Source organism: Triticum aestivum, chromosome 6B (genome assembly GCF_018294505.1).
Source record: "Triticum aestivum cultivar Chinese Spring chromosome 6B, IWGSC CS RefSeq v2.1, whole genome shotgun sequence".
Taxonomy (NCBI): domain Eukaryota; kingdom Viridiplantae; phylum Streptophyta; class Magnoliopsida; order Poales; family Poaceae; genus Triticum; species Triticum aestivum.
Window position 1 is genome coordinate 545,686,315 of NC_057810.1, and position 22,073 is coordinate 545,708,387.

The 22,073-nt window shown below is 43.4% G+C and overlaps 1 protein-coding gene across 1 annotated transcript; it reads right to left on the reverse strand.

Moving 5' to 3' along the window:
- Nucleotides 1–1,410: 1,410 nt before the first annotated feature.
- Nucleotides 1,411–6,797, reverse strand: LOC123137918 (soluble inorganic pyrophosphatase). The gene is made up of 9 exons (XM_044557810.1): nucleotides 6,607–6,797; nucleotides 3,905–4,036; nucleotides 3,760–3,788; nucleotides 3,033–3,098; nucleotides 2,604–2,711; nucleotides 2,458–2,523; nucleotides 2,112–2,232; nucleotides 1,919–2,000; nucleotides 1,411–1,751 (listed from the first exon to the last, which is right to left on the reverse strand). The coding sequence occupies exons 2-9, from the start codon at nucleotides 4,032–4,034 to the stop codon at nucleotides 1,709–1,711; spliced, it is 645 nt and encodes a 214-aa protein (XP_044413745.1). The 5' UTR covers nucleotides 4,035–4,036; nucleotides 6,607–6,797; the 3' UTR covers nucleotides 1,411–1,708.
- Nucleotides 6,798–22,073: the final 15,276 nt, after the last annotated feature.

Here is a 22,073-nt window from a genome sequence, read left to right on the forward strand (position 1 = left end):
GTTGCCCCCTCCTTTCTTCTTCAAGCCAGAAGTCGACGTTGCTTCCTCACACGTAGTATCGTGCCTTGTTGCTTCTTCGCACATAGTATCCGGGATGAACACCCTTCTTTAAGCACTTGATGAACACCCATCCGGGATGCTCCGGCGTTGTAGACACGCGGCGCACGACCACCCTTGGGCAGTGGTCGCACTTGATGAGGGGCAACGGCACGCCGACGAGCTTTTGGGCAAGCTACGAGCCCGGCCGGCCGCCATTCGCGTATCTGTCGGCGGACCACCGACGGTGCAGATCCGAGCGGCTAGAGGACGAGCCACTGCCTGCATGTGGCCTTGCGGCCCTGCCAGGGCCTTCCGGCAAGGTGCCCGGCCAGTCCATGGCGCGGCCCGGCCTCCCACAGCCGGGCGAGCTCAAGACCGACCGGATCCGCCCCAAATCCGGTCGGCGGATGCGCAAACAAGGTGGCCGTGCTTGGGTAGCTCGGCAGCGACAAGAGGAAGGGGCTGGGCAAGCGCGCGTCCGAGGTGCACGGCTGCAATGGCAGCGGGCGGCCGGCGGCGGCGAGGGGGAGAGAGGGGAAGAGTGTGGAAGAGTGGAGTGGATGCGGCCGGAGGGAGGAGGGGGCGGATAGAAAAAGGCCCGTCCTGTGCCACCGACGGGCGGGCCAGGGGAGGACACGCGCAGACGACCCGCGCGTCCGCGTGGTGTCCGTTTCACCCCAAAAGCGGCGCAAACTTGGGCCGCGGATGGGTCGAAAGCGGACACAAAACGGACAAAAGTCTGTTTGCGCCCGCGCGCTGGGCCGCCTCCTTTGTCCCTTTTACCCCAAACGGACCGGGCCGGACAGGATAGGGTCGCGCGATGGAGTTGGCCTCACCGTGGTCTCCATGCCAAAATTTAGAGCATTTGGATGTCCGAGTAGCTCTCAGTAAAAAAAGATAAATTTGAGGTCTGTGAAAAGTTTACTGTTTGTGCATTGTCTGGACCTGATTTCCAAATGCTTTAAAGTTTGACACGCACCTCACACACTAAGTCATCTTTCTCCACAAAAAAATTCAGAATTTTATTATTTTTGAATTTACTGTTCATGAGGTGCAGATGAGCCCAAACGCAGAATTGGATATTCGGATCATCCAGAGACGCTAAACGTGAAAGAAACTAGCAATGCGATGGCGTGATGCAAAGGGATGTGGCTGAGATGAATAGAGAGAGAAAACTGAAGATGTGACACCAGTTGAGGACGTTCCTTGAAAAAGTTCCAACAGCTCTGAACTCCTGTGACAAAGACTACACAGGATTCCATGATCGTGACAACAGCTGAGGACGTTCACAGAAAACTAATTAATGGGGAAAAAAAAACCCAAGGGAAAGCGAAACCAGCGGATACCACACAACATCAAGATATCACACGGTTAAACGGACTGGAGGCACGCATACGCGCCTTCACGTAACGCTGATTTCCTATTAAGCAGCCGCTCTGTTAAGAGACGGTTTGACAAAAAAGGTTCCAGCAAGAGGTCAAATACTTGGACCTGACATGGCATATACGGAAGGAAAATGTACCCATGCTTGGCTCAGCATGGACAGAAGGTATATATAGATCCCCGACAGACTGATGGTTTTCGATCATCATGTCAACATAAATGTCTGCCGTACTATTAATAAGCCGTAGGGCGGATCGCGTAGCATCTGCAGTCCACCAGCTGGAGATCACTTCCTTAAGCCCTCCATGATGTACGAACCGTAGAGGTCCCTGCCGTATAGCATTTTAAGCGGTTCAGCGCAAGAAAGAAACAGTTCAGTTAACAGTAAGCCACCCGCAAAAAAAGAAAAGAAAAGAAAATAACAGTAAGGCAGTATAGAGACCATATGCTAGTAGAGTAAACAAATTTAGTACAAGTATGAAGCAGCAAAACTCACATTGAGTACTTGATTGCGTTGATGGCATCTTCTGCTGGGAGGAAATCATTCACTGCAACCTCCTTGTTTTCATTCTTCTTGTCTGTCAAACACAACACAAGTTCAATGGTCAGAATCCAGTTAGTTCAGTTCATGATCTGGCACATACAATTTTGGAACGGAAAGTGAAATTGATCATAGTTGAGGAATGTACAGTCTTCAAAGAAGCGACGGATCTCCTGTAGGCGATGCGGGGGAAGTTCACTGATGTCTCTGAAGTGACGGTACTCAGGATCATCAGCACAGACAGCTATGATCTTGTCATCTTTCTCACCCTAGTGACATCAAATGATTAACTAATGTAAGAACTCAGCAGTCAGATAGAACCCACTTTTTAAGTGGTACTCTAATTCTTCACCCTTTGTTTTTGCTGCCTTTCTGAGCTCATGCATCAAGCAATCTTAAAACTGTGCAGTGGAATATACAAGCAAATAATTTCTTGTCCATGCTGACATGAAATAAAGCATCTTCAATTTAAACAAGTGATGGTGAAATCTAACCTGATCAATCATAGGCATAAGCCCAATAGCACGGGCACGCAGGAAGCAACCAGGAACAACTTGTTCCTGTCCAGGAGAAAGAGCAGTGATGTTAGGACAGAGCTTATATAATGTACAAATAATTAAGCACCGCATCCATTCGATACCTGCATCAGGACAAGGACGTCCATCGGGTCATTATCCTCGCAGAGTGTGCGTGGAATGAAGCCATAATTGTGTGGGTACACAACTGAGGAGTACAGAACACGATCAACCTGGAATAAACAAAACGTTCAAGTTTTCTTTTATCAATGTAGAATAAAAGTAGTGTAAGATGCAACTATGCAAGTGCTCCACATTCATGTGTGGCACATTACTGACTAACCTACAGTTAGTGGCACATTATTAAGGCATGTCCTTTTGTCAGTATTAACAGAACTCCTCAATTTGTACATGCAGTGTTAATAGATAGTGTCTTTAATCTCCCTTTTACATTCTGAGCATAACAGCTGGATTCTAATGACACCCTTTAGGATTCAACAGGGAGTTAAGTAACATGATGCACACAAAGGCAAAACGATGTACGGCAAGCTGACCTTGATAAGACCAGTTGCTTTGTCCAACTCATACTTAACCTTGCTGCCTCTAGGAATCTCAACCACCTGGAAATGAAAGGAAAAAGAAACAAGTCTGTGTAACTGCACATAACTTAATAAAACAGCAGATAAAGACAGGAAAATAAAAAGGAAATCCAGAATAGAACATCTTGTCTTAGCTGGTCACACAAAGTAAGATTAATGCATATAACAATGGCTTAGTACAATAACTTGAGACACGCCTGAGCTAGTATATATCATGTGAAAGCCAAACTGGTAGCAGGAACTGCAAACTCTAGAATGGCCCAAAAAGTCTCAATAAACCTGACCCCATTTTTTTATGGAATTAATACAAGTATGGAAGTTTCAAAAGGAGGATTTCAAGACTTCAAAACCAAGTAGATCAATTTCAGTCCCTATGACGAAATTTGAAACTAAATGCAAGCATGAAGGTAAAGCTCCAATTTGATATCAATCAAGTTGATCAGAACATCGACTAAAGCTAAACTATTTAAAAGATCTATATCTATCTCTGAGGTGTTTGGGTTTTGCAAAACTCCATAGACATGCAGAAGAGAAATGCTATCCCCACTCCGACCAAGATAGAACTTTTACCAAAAGTTTATTGTGATCTTTTTGTTCAAATAACAATTAAGGTGAAGCAGGGTCAGGAACAATGAATCTCTTTATGATAAACAGATCCATTTTGCAAGTTCGTTAAACTTACACAGTTGAAAACTGCAGGGGCTCCTGGACCTGCACTTTCAAAGAAAATATAGCAACTAGTAAGATATTAAACAGAAACACTTGCAGCACAGTACAAATTTTTAGCAAAACTATCTTAACATTGTTCAACTGAGGGTGCACAATACCTATCTCCAGGTCATGCCATGGGTGAGCAGCAACGTGCTTTTGAGACATGGAAGAAAGGATGCGCTCATTGAGAGCAGCAGGGGGCATCCTTGATACCTGGTAGGTCTTCCCATCAGCTTCTCCAGACATGGCTGTATAATTAGAAAATATCATCGGTAAGTAACTAGATTCTCTATATCAAGGACACTAACAAGCAAATGTAAATACTTGAAAGACAAGTTAAGAGAGGCTCCAAACATAGGGTGAGAAAACATTACAGAACTTCAAAATTTCATGCAACAAACTAAATTATAAACATTTCGAAGCTAACAATGTCATCCTCCGCATATTAATCTGAATAATGCTCTACTACATGTTGGGTAGTGAAAGCTATGTAATGGGCAAATAAATTTCAACCTGGTGCTTGACCATCAAGAAGAAATCTCCAATGTATGGACTATGCAAAACGGAAAACCTAACCCTGTATTCTCATGTTTTTGCATGAGTTGCCTAATCTTTCGACAGCAATACTGACACCTACATAAGCACAGAAACTGTCGACAATACAGGTAGATTCAACTTTGCCCATCCCAAGAAACCTCGTGTTGGCAACTTCCCCTAAACACAACGCAGTTGTATTCAAGAATACACAATTTCCTTGTTTCCTGAATATGTATACTAATACTCTGGTCTCTATTGCCAGATAACTGACCATACCACATAATAGCAGACAAATTATGCACTTATCCAATCCAAATGACTACTACAACATCCATAACCCGGAGAACCAATTGAATACTCGCATCAGTGTTCTCCTGTCAGTGAAAATCATTCACATGCAAACAGATAATTGTCACAAAGAAAGACAGATCTAAGCAACTTAGTTGGCATTGAACAAACTGAAAGGCCAGAGGACCACAGTTAGGCGGGGTAACTCCAAGGCCACACGCAAAAGGCAAATGTAAGGTGCACACCCCTTCTCATAAATAACTTAGAAAAGAACACTAGCAAGACATCAGTAAACAATACTAGTAACAACTAACATTAATTTAACAGATAGGCACGAGCTGCAGTTAGAATAGGCTAATAATCTATGCCAGCACAGGACTGTAGTACGTTAGTCAAAGTTAGCATGATCTTAGGAATCGAAACAAAATAAAATAAAATCTGAAGATGGCATCACGTCCTAAATAACTCAACATATTAACCTAAATAATGCTCTACTGAATGTTGGGTGGTGAAAGCTATGTATGGACTATGCAAAAATGGAAAACGGAAAACCTGACCCTGTATTCTCATGTTTTTGCATGAGTTGCCTAATCCTGACCACGTAGCTCTTTCCACATCAATACTGACACATATATCACAAGTAATTCAACTTTGTCCATCCCAATAACCCTTTGTGTTGGCAACTACCCCTAAACACAGCGCAGTTGCATCCAAGGATACACAGTTTCCATGTTCCCTGAACTGGGCTCTACATTGCCTGATAATTGACCACATAATATACTAGCAGACTGAAAATGGCCGCAAAGAAAGACAGATCTAAGCAACTTCATTGGCATTTGAAAAGCCAGAAAAAGTCCCCAGTCGACAACGCCACACGTCCACACGCAAAAGGCTAAATGTAAAGTGCACAGCCCTTCTAACAAGTAACTTCCAAAGAATAGCAGCAATATACTATCAGTAAACAATATTAACAAGTAACACTAATTTAACAGATAGACAGGACCTAGGCTAATAATTTATGCGAGGACTGGACAGGACTGCAGTGTACTAGTCAAAGCTAGCATGATCTTCAGAAGCAAAATAAAGTAAATCGGAAGATGACATCACGTCCTAAATAGTACTCCTAACTGAACATCAGACAAGATTAAGAGCCTCCCCTTGAAGAACAACTGCCGCATGGTCCAACTCGTGCTCTCTAGAAATAGTAACAGAATCATCCAGGAGCATAGGCGAGACAAAGCACAAATGCGGGTAAAAAAGAACATTATCTAAGAGGGGAAACAGCCGCCGCAACCGCAACGAACAGATTTGGAGAGCAGCGACGCATGCTGCTACAAGTTTGGCAAACTAGAGGAAAGAGAAGTTGCTCAAAAAGGACGAGAAGGAACACCACGGAAGGAGGAAAATATCCGCGCCTCTGCAGCCGCGAAACAGATCGGACTAAATCCAGAGAACGGACAAAAATCGAAAAAAAAGCGCCGCCGAGTTCTCGTCGTCGTCTTCGTCCTATTCGAAACTCAGGGGAGATTTGAGCACTTGAATCGCGGTGGAAAGGCCGTTCAAGACCACCGAAATGCACAGGAACGTACACAGGGAGAGATGGAGGAGCAGGTGAACAGAGGGGGGAATTTTACCCTGCGGAGCAAAAAGGGAAGCAGCAGACGAGAAAGAGGCCACGAGCCATACCACAATCGACCGATCGCGAAACGCACCACCATCCCTCAGACGAATCAGAGCAGAAGGATCCCACCTAAACCACCGAACCAGGGAGGCCGTAACCGGAGAAAAAATAAGCAGCAGAAGAACGGACTGCAAGCGACAGGAACCAGGAAATGCGCTCACTCGTACAGTACAGTGGCACAGCGCCACGCCTCAACAAACCAGCGCCGCCGCCCCGTCGAACGGGCGGCGAAGCAACCGGTCCGGCCACCCGAAACGGAACCGACGGCAGGGAAGGGAGGAGAGGGGAGGGGGAGGGAGAGGGATCCCTCACCGGCGGGGTTGATCTGGCGCGACGGCAGCGGAGGCGAGGGCGAGGGAGCAGCAGCAAGCGCGCAGCGCAGGACCCGATGCCGCGATATTAACTTTGAGGCGTGGCCTTCCTTTCTGGCGACGCGAAAGATATACGGGGGGAAAGCGCCGTGGGCCTGGCGGGCGTCCGGGGCCGGTCGCTCGGGCTTCCGTGGCCGTCGGATCGCCGGGTGGACGGCTGGGAGGCGGCCACGCGGGGGATAACGCTTTAGTGGAAGCAAGAGTGGGATGGAAGCCGCGGTTGGGGGGCCGAGCCGCACCGGATTCCCTCGCACCACCCACGAGACGAGAGCATATACTGGGAATCGGGACCCCGGGGTTTGTGGACCTCGTCCACAGTCGACCTGCTGGAAGCGTCGCCTCCGTACGGGTGCCGCGGCTTCTGTCGCGCATGGACCGGGTTTTTCTTCCTCCATTTGTCCCGAGACCAGTTTCGATTTCAGCTGTTTGGTTGCCAATAAAATCTGCAAAGTATAGAGAATTAGCTAAAGTAAGTTCTACATTACCTTTAGTTCGACATTTTCGTAAACTGGCTCGATGTTTAGCTACGGTATCTTTTTGGAGGAGTTTGTTTTGATGGCTAATGAAAGTGGCTTTCATTTGGTAGACTAGAGAGAACATTGCGGCATCCCTGTTGCACATGTCCATCAGGGTGAAAGGATGGACGCGGTGCTTCCTAGTTCGGGTGATGTGCTACGTGGCTACTCCGGGTATGGTGCCGCCTTCGGCGAAAAAAGAAAGAAAAAAAGGTATGGTATGACCGTCAAAGGAGCAGACTCTGTGCGATGCACAGCTTTGCGGCCGCTGACAAATACACAAACAAAAGAGAATCCTGTAGAAAGAAAGATGTTACAAACGTTAGAGCATCTCCAGTCGCCTCCGACGCCTTTTTAGGCTCGGTTTTAGGCTCGAACGGCGCTTTTCGCCAAAAAACGGCTCAGCCACGCCCCCAACACCCTCCAAGACGTCAAAATAGCGCCGGCAAACCCAGACGAAATCCGGTGCGCTGGGGGGCTCTTGGGGCGCCGGCGGAAGTTTCGGCGAATCGTGTCTCACCACATGTCCTTTTTTTGGCCCACTTAATCATTCTTCTCACAAATTTTTGCTTGGGGTGAGGTGTGACTGAAAAGATACCCTCTTTATTTCGCCAAATTTCGCCGGATGACCCCCAAGACACCAACTTTTTTGGTTCGGTGGTGTTCTTGTGGCTGCCAACGGCTGGAGATGCTCTTAGAGGACAATGGTTTCAAATCCTAAATTTAACATTGATGTTCACAATTTTTTTTGATTTATTTCAGATTTTTCAGCGATATTCGTTCAGTGGGAGAAGATATTTCCGTCAACTTCAAGGCGCCTATGATGACTTCATCTCTCGAAGTGGTCATATGGATAGGTGTGCGCGTGTTCACAGGGTGGTTGTATGCGGTGTATACTTGTGTATGTGGCCAACTTCGAGTTAAAAAAATGTTTATTTATACTAAATGACCCTTCTGAAAAAAAAATCCATCCGACTACCTCTCAAAAAACTTATTTATGAATATGCCTCATTATAATACGACAAACCGCTTTATTACAATCATACCCATGGTGTTACTAGAGCGTTTGGCTATATCAACTTTATGAGTGTAGTCGAAGGGTTTGGTGCGACTACGAGTAATTTACTGTCTGAGCACGTGAGCGTAGTCAAGTCATTTGGAGCAAGTCGTACACTTATTATAGTCAAACGATTTGGCTACGCTACGTGTATGAGTGTAGTCAAACGATTTAGCGTATATATAGAGGATCATATATAAAAATAAGTTTTTTGAGAGGTCAGTGGACAAATTAAGCTTTCTGAAGGGTCATTGGGTAGATATATTAAAATAAGTTTTTTGAGAGGTCAGTGGACAAATAATATGAAAGAAAGATGATGTAAGGGAGCACGAGGCAGATAGGTCGATGGGCAAGGACGCAGAGTTTCTGCACCCGAGCTCAAATGAGCTCGGGTGAACAGTAAAATCAAAACAAAATAAAAAAAGTTTAAAAAATTCCAATTTTTTTGGAAGAAACATTGACAGAAGTTTTTAAATACTTGCAAAAATTTGTCATGAAATCACATTCCTAGAAGGCGTGGCAAAAAAAAATCGATACTATGAAAATGCTACTTCCAAAAGCATTTTGGAGCACTGAATTTGTTTTTATCATGCCTTACAGGAATGTGATTCCATGACGATTTTTTGCAAGCAGTTAGAACTTTTATCAATGTTTCTCCCCAAAAAATATTAGTTTTTTATTTTACTGTTCATCGAGTTCATTTGAGCTCGGGAGCAGAAAGACACTTTTGGATGGGCGAGACCAACTTTTTCCTTTTGACAACGAGCCTTCTCGTCGATTTCTATTAACGAAATCACCATTTTTGCTTTACAAAACAAATAAAACCAAACTAAGAAAGTAAACCGTATCACCACCAGCACCAGTCTGGAGGGTTACTACCTCATGCGACTCACATATTGCAGGCAGAGCTAGCCCACGAGCATGCGTGTCCGACACGCGACTAAATGGGTCGTGCTTGGCCTGTGGCACACTGTGTGTCGTGCTCGTCCGCCATGGGCAGACTCACATGCCGACACAATACGACCCATTTATTTTTAATTTTTAATATGATTTAACTGCTTCAAAAGGCCAAAAAATGGCGCAAAACAACCCAAAAGGCCTAAAAGCATTGGGCCACCCGGCACATGAGTTGTGTCGTGCCAGACCATTTAGTTAATGTGTCAGTGCCCGTCCCCGAGGGCCAGGTCCATGTGCCAGCACGACACAACATGCTTATAAATTGGGCTCTGCATCCTGTGCCAGCCTGTGCCGTGCCCGAGTCGGCCCGTTGGCCACCTATGGCTGCAGGTGACCACGAAAGGATCATGAGCATAGATCCACAACACACAAACTATTAAACATAACATTACAATATCAAACTCACAACTATAGTTACACTAGAAAGGTTCATACAGGCCAGACAAGGAAGGGGGGGGGGGCATTAAATGGTAATAGAGAGGAATGGAAGCGACATGGTTATCATAAGAACATCGGTCACTCATAATTCTGGGGACGGTAGGAGCCCCATATGTGTTCTGCTGTAGATCTCTTGCACCACCATTTTTTATCTTCTCCATTCCAAGCTCAACGGTTCCTGCCCCTTAGCTTGTCTGTAAGATTTTTCATTTGATGATATGATGACATAAACCGAAGATGACTATTGCAGGATCATGAGGCATTTCTTTTCAAAACAAGCAACGTTTCTAGTCGTCCAAATTGTCTAGCACAAACCAGTCACTCCCATGATAGCCATCCTGCATTGGCTAGGAGGGAACTGATCTAGCCAGTCATCAATAAGTTCATGAACACCATCAGGTCGCCTAGCTAGGTTAAAGGCAGGACGAGTAACTCTCCATATGAACTTGCTAAGGCTACAGTCGAATAGCAACTGCTTCATAGTTCCAGGTTGATCACAAAAAGTAGCACTGCTCAATGCCATTCCAAACCCTTTTAAGCAGGTTGTGTTTGGTGAATATATTGTTCCTAATCATTAGCCATAATAAAATTTCTATTTTCAAAAGCATTTTGATTTTCCAAATCTTTCTATATCCAAGCAGCCCAACAACTTTGATTTGGAGGTACAACCTTTTCACACTAAGTGTTTTATTGGCTCCAATCTTCCATTTAACTCCATCCTTATCATCTGTAAGCCAGATTTTATCCACAAGCTCCTTCATCTCTCCCCATTGCAAAGAAGTTTCTCCCGAGTACTTCTGAATTCCAAACAATCACATACTCTATATTTCACAAAGCGGAGAATAACTTTCTTGGTAAAGTAAATTGAGTACAATCTTGGGTATTTATTTCCAAGAGATTTTTTTGCCAACCCAGATGCCTTCCCAAAATAAAGTTGTCAGACCAGTCTCTTAGCATTCTTCTGGAAAAAGTGGATTAAACTTCATCAAGCCTTGCCAAAAATGGGAACCACCAATCCCATCAGTCAGGCTTGACAAGTTTTATCCTTCAAATATTTCCCGCTAAGCAAAGATTGCCACATCCCCTCATAATTTTCCAATTTCCATAGCCACTTAACTATCATACTCTAGTCCATAGCTTAAAGACCCAACACTCACAAGCCTCCACAATCTTTGATAGCAAGCCAATTGACTAAGTGCTATTTCGTTTTGTCTCTGCTCTCTTGCCATACCATTTTAGCTCTACTCGTGTTCATCTTTTTCAGAGAACCTTTAGGAGCTTCTAGGAAAGAGAGCATGTATAGAGGGATGTTGCTCAAGCATGCATTTGTGAAGGCCGCTCTATCTCCATTAGATAGTATATTCCATATCCATCCTGCCATCTTTTTTCCAATCTTCTCTTCAACAAAGCCCCACTGAGAATTTACTCAACCTTTTTGTCACTGACTGGGAGCCCTAAATAATTTAATGGAGAAGTGTCAACATTGCAAGTGAAGGTATCTTTGTAACTTTGTTCATTGTCAATTGCATTTCCCAAGAAAGAAAACATCACTCTTATGAAGGTTTATCTTGAGCTTGGATATTTGCTAAAAATACGTAGAATGTATTTCAGCTTTCTAGCCTCAAGAAGGTCATTGTTCATCAACAAGATGGTGTCATTTGCATATTGTAGTGGGGCTAATACACCATCAACTAGATGTGAGGCAAGTCCACCTATCAACCCTTATTGTTGAGCTTGCTTGATCATCGTAGCAAGTGCATCAACTACTATGTCAAATAACAAAGGGGAAAGAGGGTCACCCTGTCTGACTCCTTTGCGACTGGGGAAATATGGTCCAACTTGGTCATTGACCTTTATGGCTGCCCTACTGCCCCTCACAGTTTTCATCACCCAAATATCTCCAAAACCCTTCTTCTACATCATTTCGCATAGAAAAAGGCACTTCACTGTTGGGGAACGTAGTAATTTCAAAAAAATTCCTACGCACACGCAAGATCATGGTGATGCATATCAACGAGAGGGGAGAGTGTTGTCCACGTACCCTCGTAGACCGAAAGCGGAAGCGTTGGAACAACACGGTTGATGTAGTCGTACGTCTTCACGACCCGACCGATCAAGCACCGAAAGCACGACACCTCTGAGTTCTAGCACACGTTCAGCTCGATGACGTCCCTCGAACTCCGATCTAGCCGAGTGTCGAGGGGGAGTTCCGTCAGCACGACGGCGTGGTGACGATGATGATGTTCTACCGTCGCAGGGCTTCGCCTAAGCACCGCTACAATATTATCAAGGAGGACTATGGTGGAGGGGGCACAACACATAGCTAAGAGATCAATGATATGTTGTTGTTGTGTCTAGGATGCCCCCTGCCCCCGTGTATAAAGGAGCAAGGGGGGAAGGTGCGGCCGGCCAGGAGGAGGCCTACTCCCTCCCTTCCTTGTTGGATTAGGAGCCGCCCCCTCTCCTTGTCCTATTCGGACTAGGGGAGGAGAGGCGCGCGGCCCTGCCCTGGCCTCCTCTCCTCTTCTCCACTAAGGCCCACTATGGCCCATTAAGCCCCCGGGAGGTTCCGGTAACCCCTCGGTACTCCGGTAAAATCCCGATTTCACCCGGAACACTTCTGATGTCCAAATATATGCTTCCAATATATCAATCTTCATGTCTCGACCATTTCGAGACTCCTCGTCATGTCCGTGATCACATCTGGGACTCCGAACAATCTTTGGTACATCAAAACTCATAAACTCATAATATAACCGTCATTGAAACTTTAAGCGTGCAGACCCTACGGGTTCGAGAACTATGTAGACATGACCGAGACACGTTTCCGGTCAATAACCAATAGCGGAACCTGGATGCTCATATTGGCTCCTACATATTCTACGAAGATCTTTATCGGTCAAACCACATAACAACATACATTGTTCCCTTTGTCATCGGTATGTTACTTGCCCGAGATTCGATCGTCGGTATCTCAATACCTAGTTCAATCTCGTTACCGGCAAGTCTCTTTACTCGTTATGTAATGCATCATCCCGTAACTAACTCATTAGCTACATTGCTTGCAAGGCTTATAGTGATGTGCATTACCGAGAGGGCCCAGAGATACCTCCCCGACAATCGGAGTGACAAAACCTAATCTCGAAATACGCCAACTCAACATGTACCTTTGGAGACACCTGTAGAGCTCCTTTATAATCACCCAGTTATGTTGTTACGTTTGGTAGCACACAAAGTGTTCCTCCGGTAAACGGGAGTTGCATAATCTCATAGTTGTAGGAACATGTATAAGTCATGAAGAAGAAAGGAATAGCAACATACTAAACGATCAAGTGCTAAGCTAACGGAATGGGTCAAATCAATCACATCATTCTTCTAATGATGTGATCCCGTTAATCAAATGACAACTCATGTCTATGGTCAGGAAACATAACCATCTTTGATCAACGAGCTAGTCAAGTAGAGGCATACTAGTGACACTATGTTTGTCTATGTATTCACACATGTATTATGTTTCCGGTTAATACAATTCTAGCATGAATAATAAACATTCATCATGATATAAGGAAATAAATAATAACTTTATTATTGCCTCTAGGGCATATTTCCTTCAGTCTCCCACTTGCACTAGAGTCAATAATCTAGATTACACAGTAATGATTCTAACATCCATGGAGCCTTGGTGCTGATCATGTTTTGCTCGTGGAAGAGGCTTAGTCAACGGGTCTGCAATATTCAGATCCGTATGTATCTTGCAAATCTCTATGTCTCCCACCTGGACTTGGTCCCGGATGGAATTGAAGCGTCTCTTGATGTGCTTGGTCCTCTTGTGAAATCTGGATTCCTTTGCCAAGGTAGTTGCACCAGTATTGTCACAGAAGATCTTCATTGGTTCCGATGCACTAGGTATGACACCTAGATCGGATATGAACTCCTTCATCCAGACTCCTTCATTTGCTGCTTCCGAAGCAGCTATGTACTTTGCTTCGCATGTAGATCCCGCCATGATGCATTGTTTAGAACTGCAGCAACTTACAGCTCCACCGTTCAATATAAACACGTATCCGGTTTGCGATTTAGAATCATCCAGATCAGTGTCAAAGCTTGCATCGACGTAACCATTTACGACTAGCTCTCTGTCACCTCCATAAACGATAAACATATCCTTAGTCCTTTTTAGGTATTTCAGGATATTCTTGACCGCTGTCCAGTGATCCACTCCTGGATTACTTTGGTACCTCCCTGCTAAACTTATTGCTAAGCGTACCTCAGGTCTGGTACACAGCATTGCATACATGATAGAGCCTATGGCTGAAGCATAGGGAACATCTTTCATTTTCTCTCTATCTTCTACTGTGGTCGGGCATTGAGTCTGACTCAACTTCACACCTTGTAATACAGGCAAGAACCCTTTCTTTGCTTGATCCATTTTGAACTTCTTCAAAACTTTATCAAGGTATGTGCTTTGTGAAAGTCCCATTAAGCGTCTTGATCTATCTCTATAGATCTTGATGCCTAATATGTAAGCAGCTTCACCGAGGTATTTCATTGAAAAACTTTTATTCAAGTATCCTTTTATGCTATCCAGAAATTCTATATCATTTCCAATCAATAATATGTCGTCTACATATAATATCAAAAATGCTACAGAGCTCCCACTCACTTTCTTGTAAATACAGGCTTCTCCAAAAGTCTGTATAAAACCATATGCTTTGATCACACTATCAAAACATTTATTCCAACTCCGAGAGGCTTGCACCAGTCCATAAATGGATCGCTGGAGCTTGCACACTTTGTTAGCACCTTTTGGATCGACAAAACCTTCTGGTTGCATCATAGACAACTCTTCTTCTAGAAATCCATTCAGGAATGCAGTTTTGACATCCATTTGCCATATTTCATAATCATAAAATGTGGCAATTGCTAACATGATTCGGACAGACCTAAGCATCGCTACGGGTGAGAAAGTCTCATCGTAGTCAACCCCTTGAACTTGTCAAAAACCTTTCGCAACAAGTCGAGCTTTGTAGACAGTAACATTACCATCAGCGTCAGTCTTCTTCTTGAAGATCCATTTATTTTCGATGGCTTGCCGATCATCGGGCAAGTCAACCAAAGTCCATACTTTGTTCTCATACATGGATCCCATCTCAGATTTCATGGCCTCAAGCCATTTTGCGGAATCTGGGCTCATCATCGCTTCCTCATAGTTCGTAGGTTTGCCATGGTCAAGTAACATGACTTCCAGAATAGGATTACCGTACCACTCTGGTGCGGATCTTACGCTGGTTGACCTACGAGGTCCGGTAGTAACTTGATCTGAAGTTTCATGATCAATATCATTAGCTTCCTCACTGATTGGTGTAGTTTTCACAGGAACCAGTTTCTATGATGAACTACTTTCCAATAAGCGAGCAGGTACTGTTATCTCATCAAGTTCTACTTTCCTCCCACTCACTTCTTTCGAGAGAAACTCCTTATCTAGAAAAGGATCCAAATTTAGCAACAAAAGTCTTGCCTTCAGATCTGTGATAGAAGGTGTACCCAATAGTCTCTTTTGGGTATCCTATGAAGACACATTTCTCCCATTTGGGTTCGAGCTTATCTGGTTGAAGTTTCTGCAGATAAGCATCGCAGCCCCAAACTTTAAGAAACGACAACTTTGGTTTCTTGCCAAACCACAATTCATAAGGCATCGTCTCAACGGATTTTGATGGTGCCCTATTTAACATGAATGTGGCCGTCTCTAAAGCATAACCCCAAAACGATAGCGGTAAATCAGTAAGAGACATCATAGATCGCACCATATCTAGTAAAGTACGATTACGACATTCGGACACACCATTATGTTGTGGTGTTCCGGGTGGCGTGAGTTGCGAAACTATTCCGCATTGCTTCAAATGTAAACCAAACTCGTAACTCAAATATTCTCCTCCACGATCAGATCGTAGAAACTTTATTTTCTTGTCACGATGATTTTCCACTTCACTCTGAAATTCTTTGAACTTTTCAAATGTTTCAGATTTATGTTTCATTAAGTAGATATACCCATATTTGCTTAAATCATCTGTGAAGGTGAGAAATAAGGATACCCGCCGCGAGCCTCAATGTTCATTGGACCACATACATCAGTATGTATGATTTCCAACAAATCTGTTGCTCGCTCCATAGTTCCGGAGAACAACATTTTAATCATCTTGCGCATGAGGCACGGTTCGCAAGTACCAAGTGATTCATAATCAAGTGATTCCAGAAGTCCATCAGTATGGAGTTTCTTCACGCGCTTTACACCAATATGACCCAAATGGCAGTGCCACAAATAAGTTGCACTATCATTATCAACTCTGCATCTTTTGGCTTCAATATTATGAATATGTGTATCACTACTATCGAGATTTAATAAAAATAGACCACTCTTCAAGGGTGCATGACCATAAAAGATATTACTCATATAAATAGAACAACCATTATTCTCTGATTTAAATGAATAGCCGTCTCGCTTCAAACAAGATCCAGATATAATGTTCATGCTCAACGCTGGCACCAAATAACAATTATTCAGGTCTAAAACTAATCTCGAAGGTATATGTAGAGGTAGCGTGCCGACCGTGATCACATCGACTTTGGAACCATTTCCCACGCGCATCGTCACCTCGTCCTTAGCCAATCTTCGCTTAATTCGTAGTCCCTGTTTTGAGTTGCAAATATTAGTAACAGAACCTGTATCAAATACCCAGGTGCTACTGCGAGCATTAGTAAGGTACACATCAATAACATGTATATCACATGTACCTTTGTTCACCTTGCCATCCTTCTTATCCGCCAAATACTTGGGGCAGTTCCGCTTCGAGTGACTAGTCTACTTACAGTAGAAGCACTCAGTCTCAGGCTTAGGTCCAGATTTGGGTTTCTTCTCTTGAGCAACAACTTGTTTGCCATTCTTCTTGAAGTTCCCCTTCTTCTTCCCTTTACTCTTTTTCTTGAAACTGGTGGTCTTATTGACCATCAACACTTGATGCTCCTTTTTGATTTCTACCTCCGCAACTTTTAGCATTGCGAAGAGCTCGGGAATAGTCTTGTCCATCCCTTGCATATTATAGTTCATCACGAAGCTCTTGTAGCTTGGTGGCAGTGATTGAAGAGTTCTATCAATGACACTATCATCAGGAAGATTAACTCCTAGTTGAATCAAGTGATTATTATACCCAGACATTTTGAGTATATGTTCACTGACATAACTATTCTCTTCCATCTTGCAGCTATAGAACTTATTTGAGACTTCATATCTCTCAATCCAGGCATTTGCTTGAAATATTAACTTCAACTCCTGGAACATCTCATATGCTCCATGACGTTCAAAACATCGTCGAAGTCCCGGTTCTAAGCCGTAAAGCATGGCACACTGAACTATCGAGTAGTCATCAGCTTTGCTCTGTCAGACGTTCTTAACGTCGCCAGTTGCATCTGCAACAGGCCTGGCACCCAGCAGTGCTTCCAGGACGTAATTCTTCTGTGCAGCAATGAGGATAATCCTCAGGTTATGGACCCAGTCCGTGTAATTGCTACCATCATCTTTCAACTTAGCTTTCTCAAGGAACGCATTAAAATTCAACGGAACAACAGCACGAGCCATCTATCTACAACAACCATAGACAAGCAAAAATACTATCAGGTACTAAGTTCATGATAAATTTAAGTTCAATTAATCATATTACTTAAGAACTCCCACTTAGATAGACATCCCTCTAATCATCTAAGTGATCACGTGATCCAAATCAACTAAACCATGTCCGATCATCACGTGAGATGGAGTAGTTTTCAATGGTGAACATCACTATGTTGATCATATCTACTATATGATTCACGCTCGACCTTTCGGTCTAAGTGTTCTGAGGCCATATCTGTATATCCTAGGCTCGTCAAGTTTAACTTGAGTATTCTGCGTGTGCAACTGTTTTGCACCCGTTGTATTTGAATGTAGAGCCTATCACACCCGATCATCACGTGGTGTCTCAGCACAAAGAACTTTCGCAACGGTGCATACTCAGGGAGAACACTTTTACCTTGAAATTTAGTGAGAGATCATCTTATAATGTTACCGTCAATCAAAGCAAAATAAGATGCATAAAGGATAAACATCACATGCAATCAATATAAGTGATATGATATGGCCATCATCATTTTGTGCTTGTGATCTTCATCTTCGAAGCACCATCATGATCACCATCGTCACCGGCGCGACACCTTGATCTCCATCATAACATTGTTGTCATCTCGCCAACTATTGCTTCTACGACTATCGCTACCGCTTAGTGATAAAGTAAAGCAATTACAGGGCGATTGCATTGCATACAATAAAGCGACAACCATATGGCTCCTGCTAGTTGCCGATAACTCGGTTACAAAACATGATCATCTCATACAATAAAATATAGCATCACGTCTTGACAATATCACATCACAACATGCCCTGCAAAAACAAGTTAGACGTCCTCTACTTTGTTGTTGCAAGTTTTACGTGGCTGCTACGGGCTGAGCAAGAACCGTTCTTACCTACGCATCAAAACCACAACGATAGTTCGTCAAGTTAGTGTTGTTTTAACCTTCTCAAGGACCGGGCGTAGCCACACTCGGTTCAACTAAAGTTGGAGAAACTGACACCCACCAGCCACCAATGTGCAAAGCACATCGGTAGAACCAGTCTCGCGTAAGCGTACGCGTAATGTCGGTCCGGGCCACTTCATCCAACAATACCGCCGAACCAAAGTATGACATGCTGGTAAGCAGTATGACTTGTATCGCCCACAACTCACTTGTGTTCTACTCGTGCATATAACATCTACGCATAAAACCTGGCTCTGATGCCACTGTTGGGGAACGTAGTAATTTCAAAAAAAAATCCTACACACACGCAAGATCATGGTGATGGATAGCAACAAGAGGGGAGAGTGTTGTCCACATACCCTCGTAGACCGAAAGCGGAAGCGTTAGAACAACGCGGTTGGTGTAGTCGTACGTCTTCACGGCCCGACCGATCAAGCACCGAAAGCACGGCACCTCCGAGTTCTAGCACACGTTCAGCTCGATGACGTCCCTCGAACTCCGGTCCAGCCGAGTGTCGAGGGAGAGTTCCGTCAGCACGACAGCGTGGTGATGATGATGATGTTCTACCGTCGCAGGGCTTCGCCTAAGCACCACTACAATATTATCGAGGATGACTATGGTGGAGGGGGCACCGCACACGGCTAAGAGATCAATGATTTGTTGTTGTTGTGTCTAGGGTGCCCCCCTGCCCCCGTATATAAAGGAGCAAGGGGGAGGTGTGGCCGGCCAGGAGGAGGCGCGCCATGAGGAGTCCTACTCCCACCGGGAGTAGGACTCCCCCCTTCCTTGTTGGATTAGGAGAAAGGGGGAAAGATGAGGAAGAGAGAGGAAGGAAAGGGGGTGCCACCCCCCTCTCCTTGTCCTATTCGGACTAGGGGGAGGGGCGCGCGGCCCTGCCTTGGCCTCCTCTCCTCTTCTCCACTAAGGCCCACTATGGCCCATTAAGCCCTCGGGGGGTTCCGGTAACCCCTTGGTACTTTGGTAAAATCCCGATTTCACCCGGAACACTTCCGATATCCAAATATACGCTTCCAATATATCAATCTTCATGTCTCGACCATTTCTAGACTCCTCGTCATGTCTGTAATCACATCTGAGACTCCGAACAATCTTCGGTACATCAAAACTCATAAACTCATAATATAACCGTCGTTGAAACTTTAAGCGTGCGGACCCTACGGGTTTGAGAACTATGTAGACATGACCGAGACACGTTTTCGGTCAATAACCAATAGCGGGACCTGGATGCTCATATTGGCTCCTACATATTCTACGAAGATCTTTATCAATGAGCTAGTCAAGTAGAGGCATACTAGTGACACTATGTTTGTCTATGTATTCACACATGTATTACGTTTCCGGTTAATACAATTCTAGCATGAATAATAAACATTCATCATGGTATAAGGAAATAAATAATAACTTTATTATTGCCTCTAGGTCATATTTCCTTCATTCACCATGTCACAAGCTTTTTCAAAATCAATTTTCAATATCAACCCACACTGCTTGGTGTGGTGTAATTCATGAACAATTTCATGAAGCACCAACACCCCTTCCATTTAATACTTGCCTCTTGCGAATGCAGGAAGTGTATCACCGACAACAGAACTGATGATCAAACCCAACCCATTGGCTAGAACTTTAGTTAGTATTTTATAACTGACACTGAACAACCATAGGTTTGAATATTTGAATTATATCAGCATCATGTACTTTAGGAGTTAAAGTAGTAATCCCATGGTTTAGTCTTTCTAGATCAAGGTTTCCAACATGAAAAGTATCAAATAATATTAAGATTATCCATGATGGTACCCGAGAAAACCTAATAGAATTCTATAGGTAAACCATTAGGTACCAATCTGAGGTTCCTGCACAAAGATTGAACACAAGAGGTGAACTAGGGCTTGAGAGAAGATGGTGATGTTGAAGATGTTGATGAACATTGGCCTCCCAAAGATGAGAGGGTTGTTGGTGATGACGTTGGCTTTGATTTCCCCCTCTGGGAGGGTAGTTCCTCGGCGGAATCACTTCGCCGGAGGGCAAAAGTGCTCCTGCCAAAGTTCCATCTCGAGACGACGATGCTTCGTCTCGAAAGTCCTCCCTTATTTTTCTAGGTCAAAATGACTTATATACCAGAAGATGGGCATCGTAGCTGGGCTGGGCTGAGCACAACCCACAAGGGCGTGCCTGGGGGTCCTGGCGCATCCTGGTGTACTGTGCTCACCAGGTGGCCTCCCTCCGGTAGTTCTTTGCTCCAATATTTCTTATATTCCCAAACAATTCTCCGTGAATATTCAATTCATTTGGAGATGTGCAGAATAGGTAACTCCTATGTAGCTTTTTTAGGTCCAGAATTCCAGCTGTCGGCATTCTCCCTCTTTGTGTAAACCTTGCATATTATGAGAGAAAAGGCATTGGAATTACTCCAAAAAGCATTATTATGCATAAAAACATTATAAATAATAGTAGGAAATCATGATGCAAAATGGACGTATCAGGATTGACAAACATTTTTTCGTGTTGGGCGCAAGTGTTCGTTAGTTTGTGCAGGTGCATCTATTGGGGACTTACTTGTGCCTCCTACTAGATTGATACCTTGATTCTTAACTGAGGAAAATACTTATCTCTACTTTGCTGCATCACCCTTTCCTCTTCAAGGGAAAAATTAACACAAGCTCAAGAAGTAGCAGGAAGAATTTATGGTGCCGTTGCCGGGGAGGTTCTACATCAAGCCTACCAAGTACCTATCATAAAACTCTTATCTATTGCATTAACACTATTTGCCATTTGCCTCTCGTTTTCATCTCCCCCACTCCTAAAACATTTAGAAAACACAAAATATTTGCCTTTTTATTTGCCTTCTTTCCGTTTGCCTTTATGTCTTACTTAGTTTGTTTTCTTGTTCTCTTGGCATAATTGTGTGTTTATTGCAAATCAGAAGCCAAAAAGTTTATGGATCCTCATCCACTTGCTAATCTTTTTAAAAGATCCAATAATGATGAACCAATTGCTAGTGATTTGAGTGCACTAGATTATCTTTATGAAGTTTTGCTTGAAATTCATGAATCTAAAAATTGTGATGAAGTGTTAAAAGAAGAAATTTATAAAGTGATCCACGATAGCTCTTTGAATGAAAACCATGATTGAAATGATGTTATTATAAATTCTATTAATGTCAATTGTGTTAATGATATGCAAAACCTCAAGCTTGGGGATGCTAATTTTGATATGTCCCCTACTTATTGTAATGATTATGATTGGGGTGATGCATCTTATGATCTTGAAAATTTATTTAAGCCTCATGATGAATATGTTTGCGATAATATTGAAAGTGGGTTTGGAAGAGTGTCAACTCTAGGTAATAATGATCCCACTACTTTGGAGAATGATCAATCTTATGAATTTTTTGATAAAAGTGGGCTTGGAGAGGTCATGACTTTATTTGATTATAATCCCACTATTTTAGAAGAGTGTCAACTTCGCATGCATGTGGATCATGAAGAGAAAATTTTATATGATAGCTATATTGTTGAATTTGATTATGATCCTACATGTAATTAATATGAGATAGGAAAATATGGTTGTAGAAATCTTCATGTTACTAAATTACCTCTCGTTATGTTGAGATTGCTATCGTTGCTTTCTTCTTCCTTGCATATGCTAGTTTTTGCTTGTCTTGATAAAAAAATTCCCTATAAAATGCCTATGCATAGGAAGTATGTTAGACTTAAACATGTTTTTCACGTGCTATATGATGCTCTCCTTGTGCTTCAATTTTTTGTCTTTCATGTGAGCATCATTAAAATTATTAACGCCTAGCTAAAAGGCTTTAAA

What these genes read in the sequence shown, in the direction of transcription:
- LOC123137918 (XM_044557810.1), bottom strand. Translation starts at nt 4,034, where the DNA reads ATGTCTGGAGAAGCTGATGGGAAGACCTACCAGGTATCAAGGATGCCC. An exon ending in CCCCTGCAGTTTTCAACTGT is followed by an intron (nt 3,099 to 3,759) that starts GTAAGTTTAACG and finishes TTTCATTTCCAG; the next exon opens with GTGGTTGAGATTCCTAGAGG. An exon ending in AAGCAACTGGTCTTATCAAG is followed by an intron (nt 2,712 to 3,032) that starts GTCAGCTTGCCG and finishes TGTTTATTCCAG; the next exon opens with GTTGATCGTGTTCTGTACTC.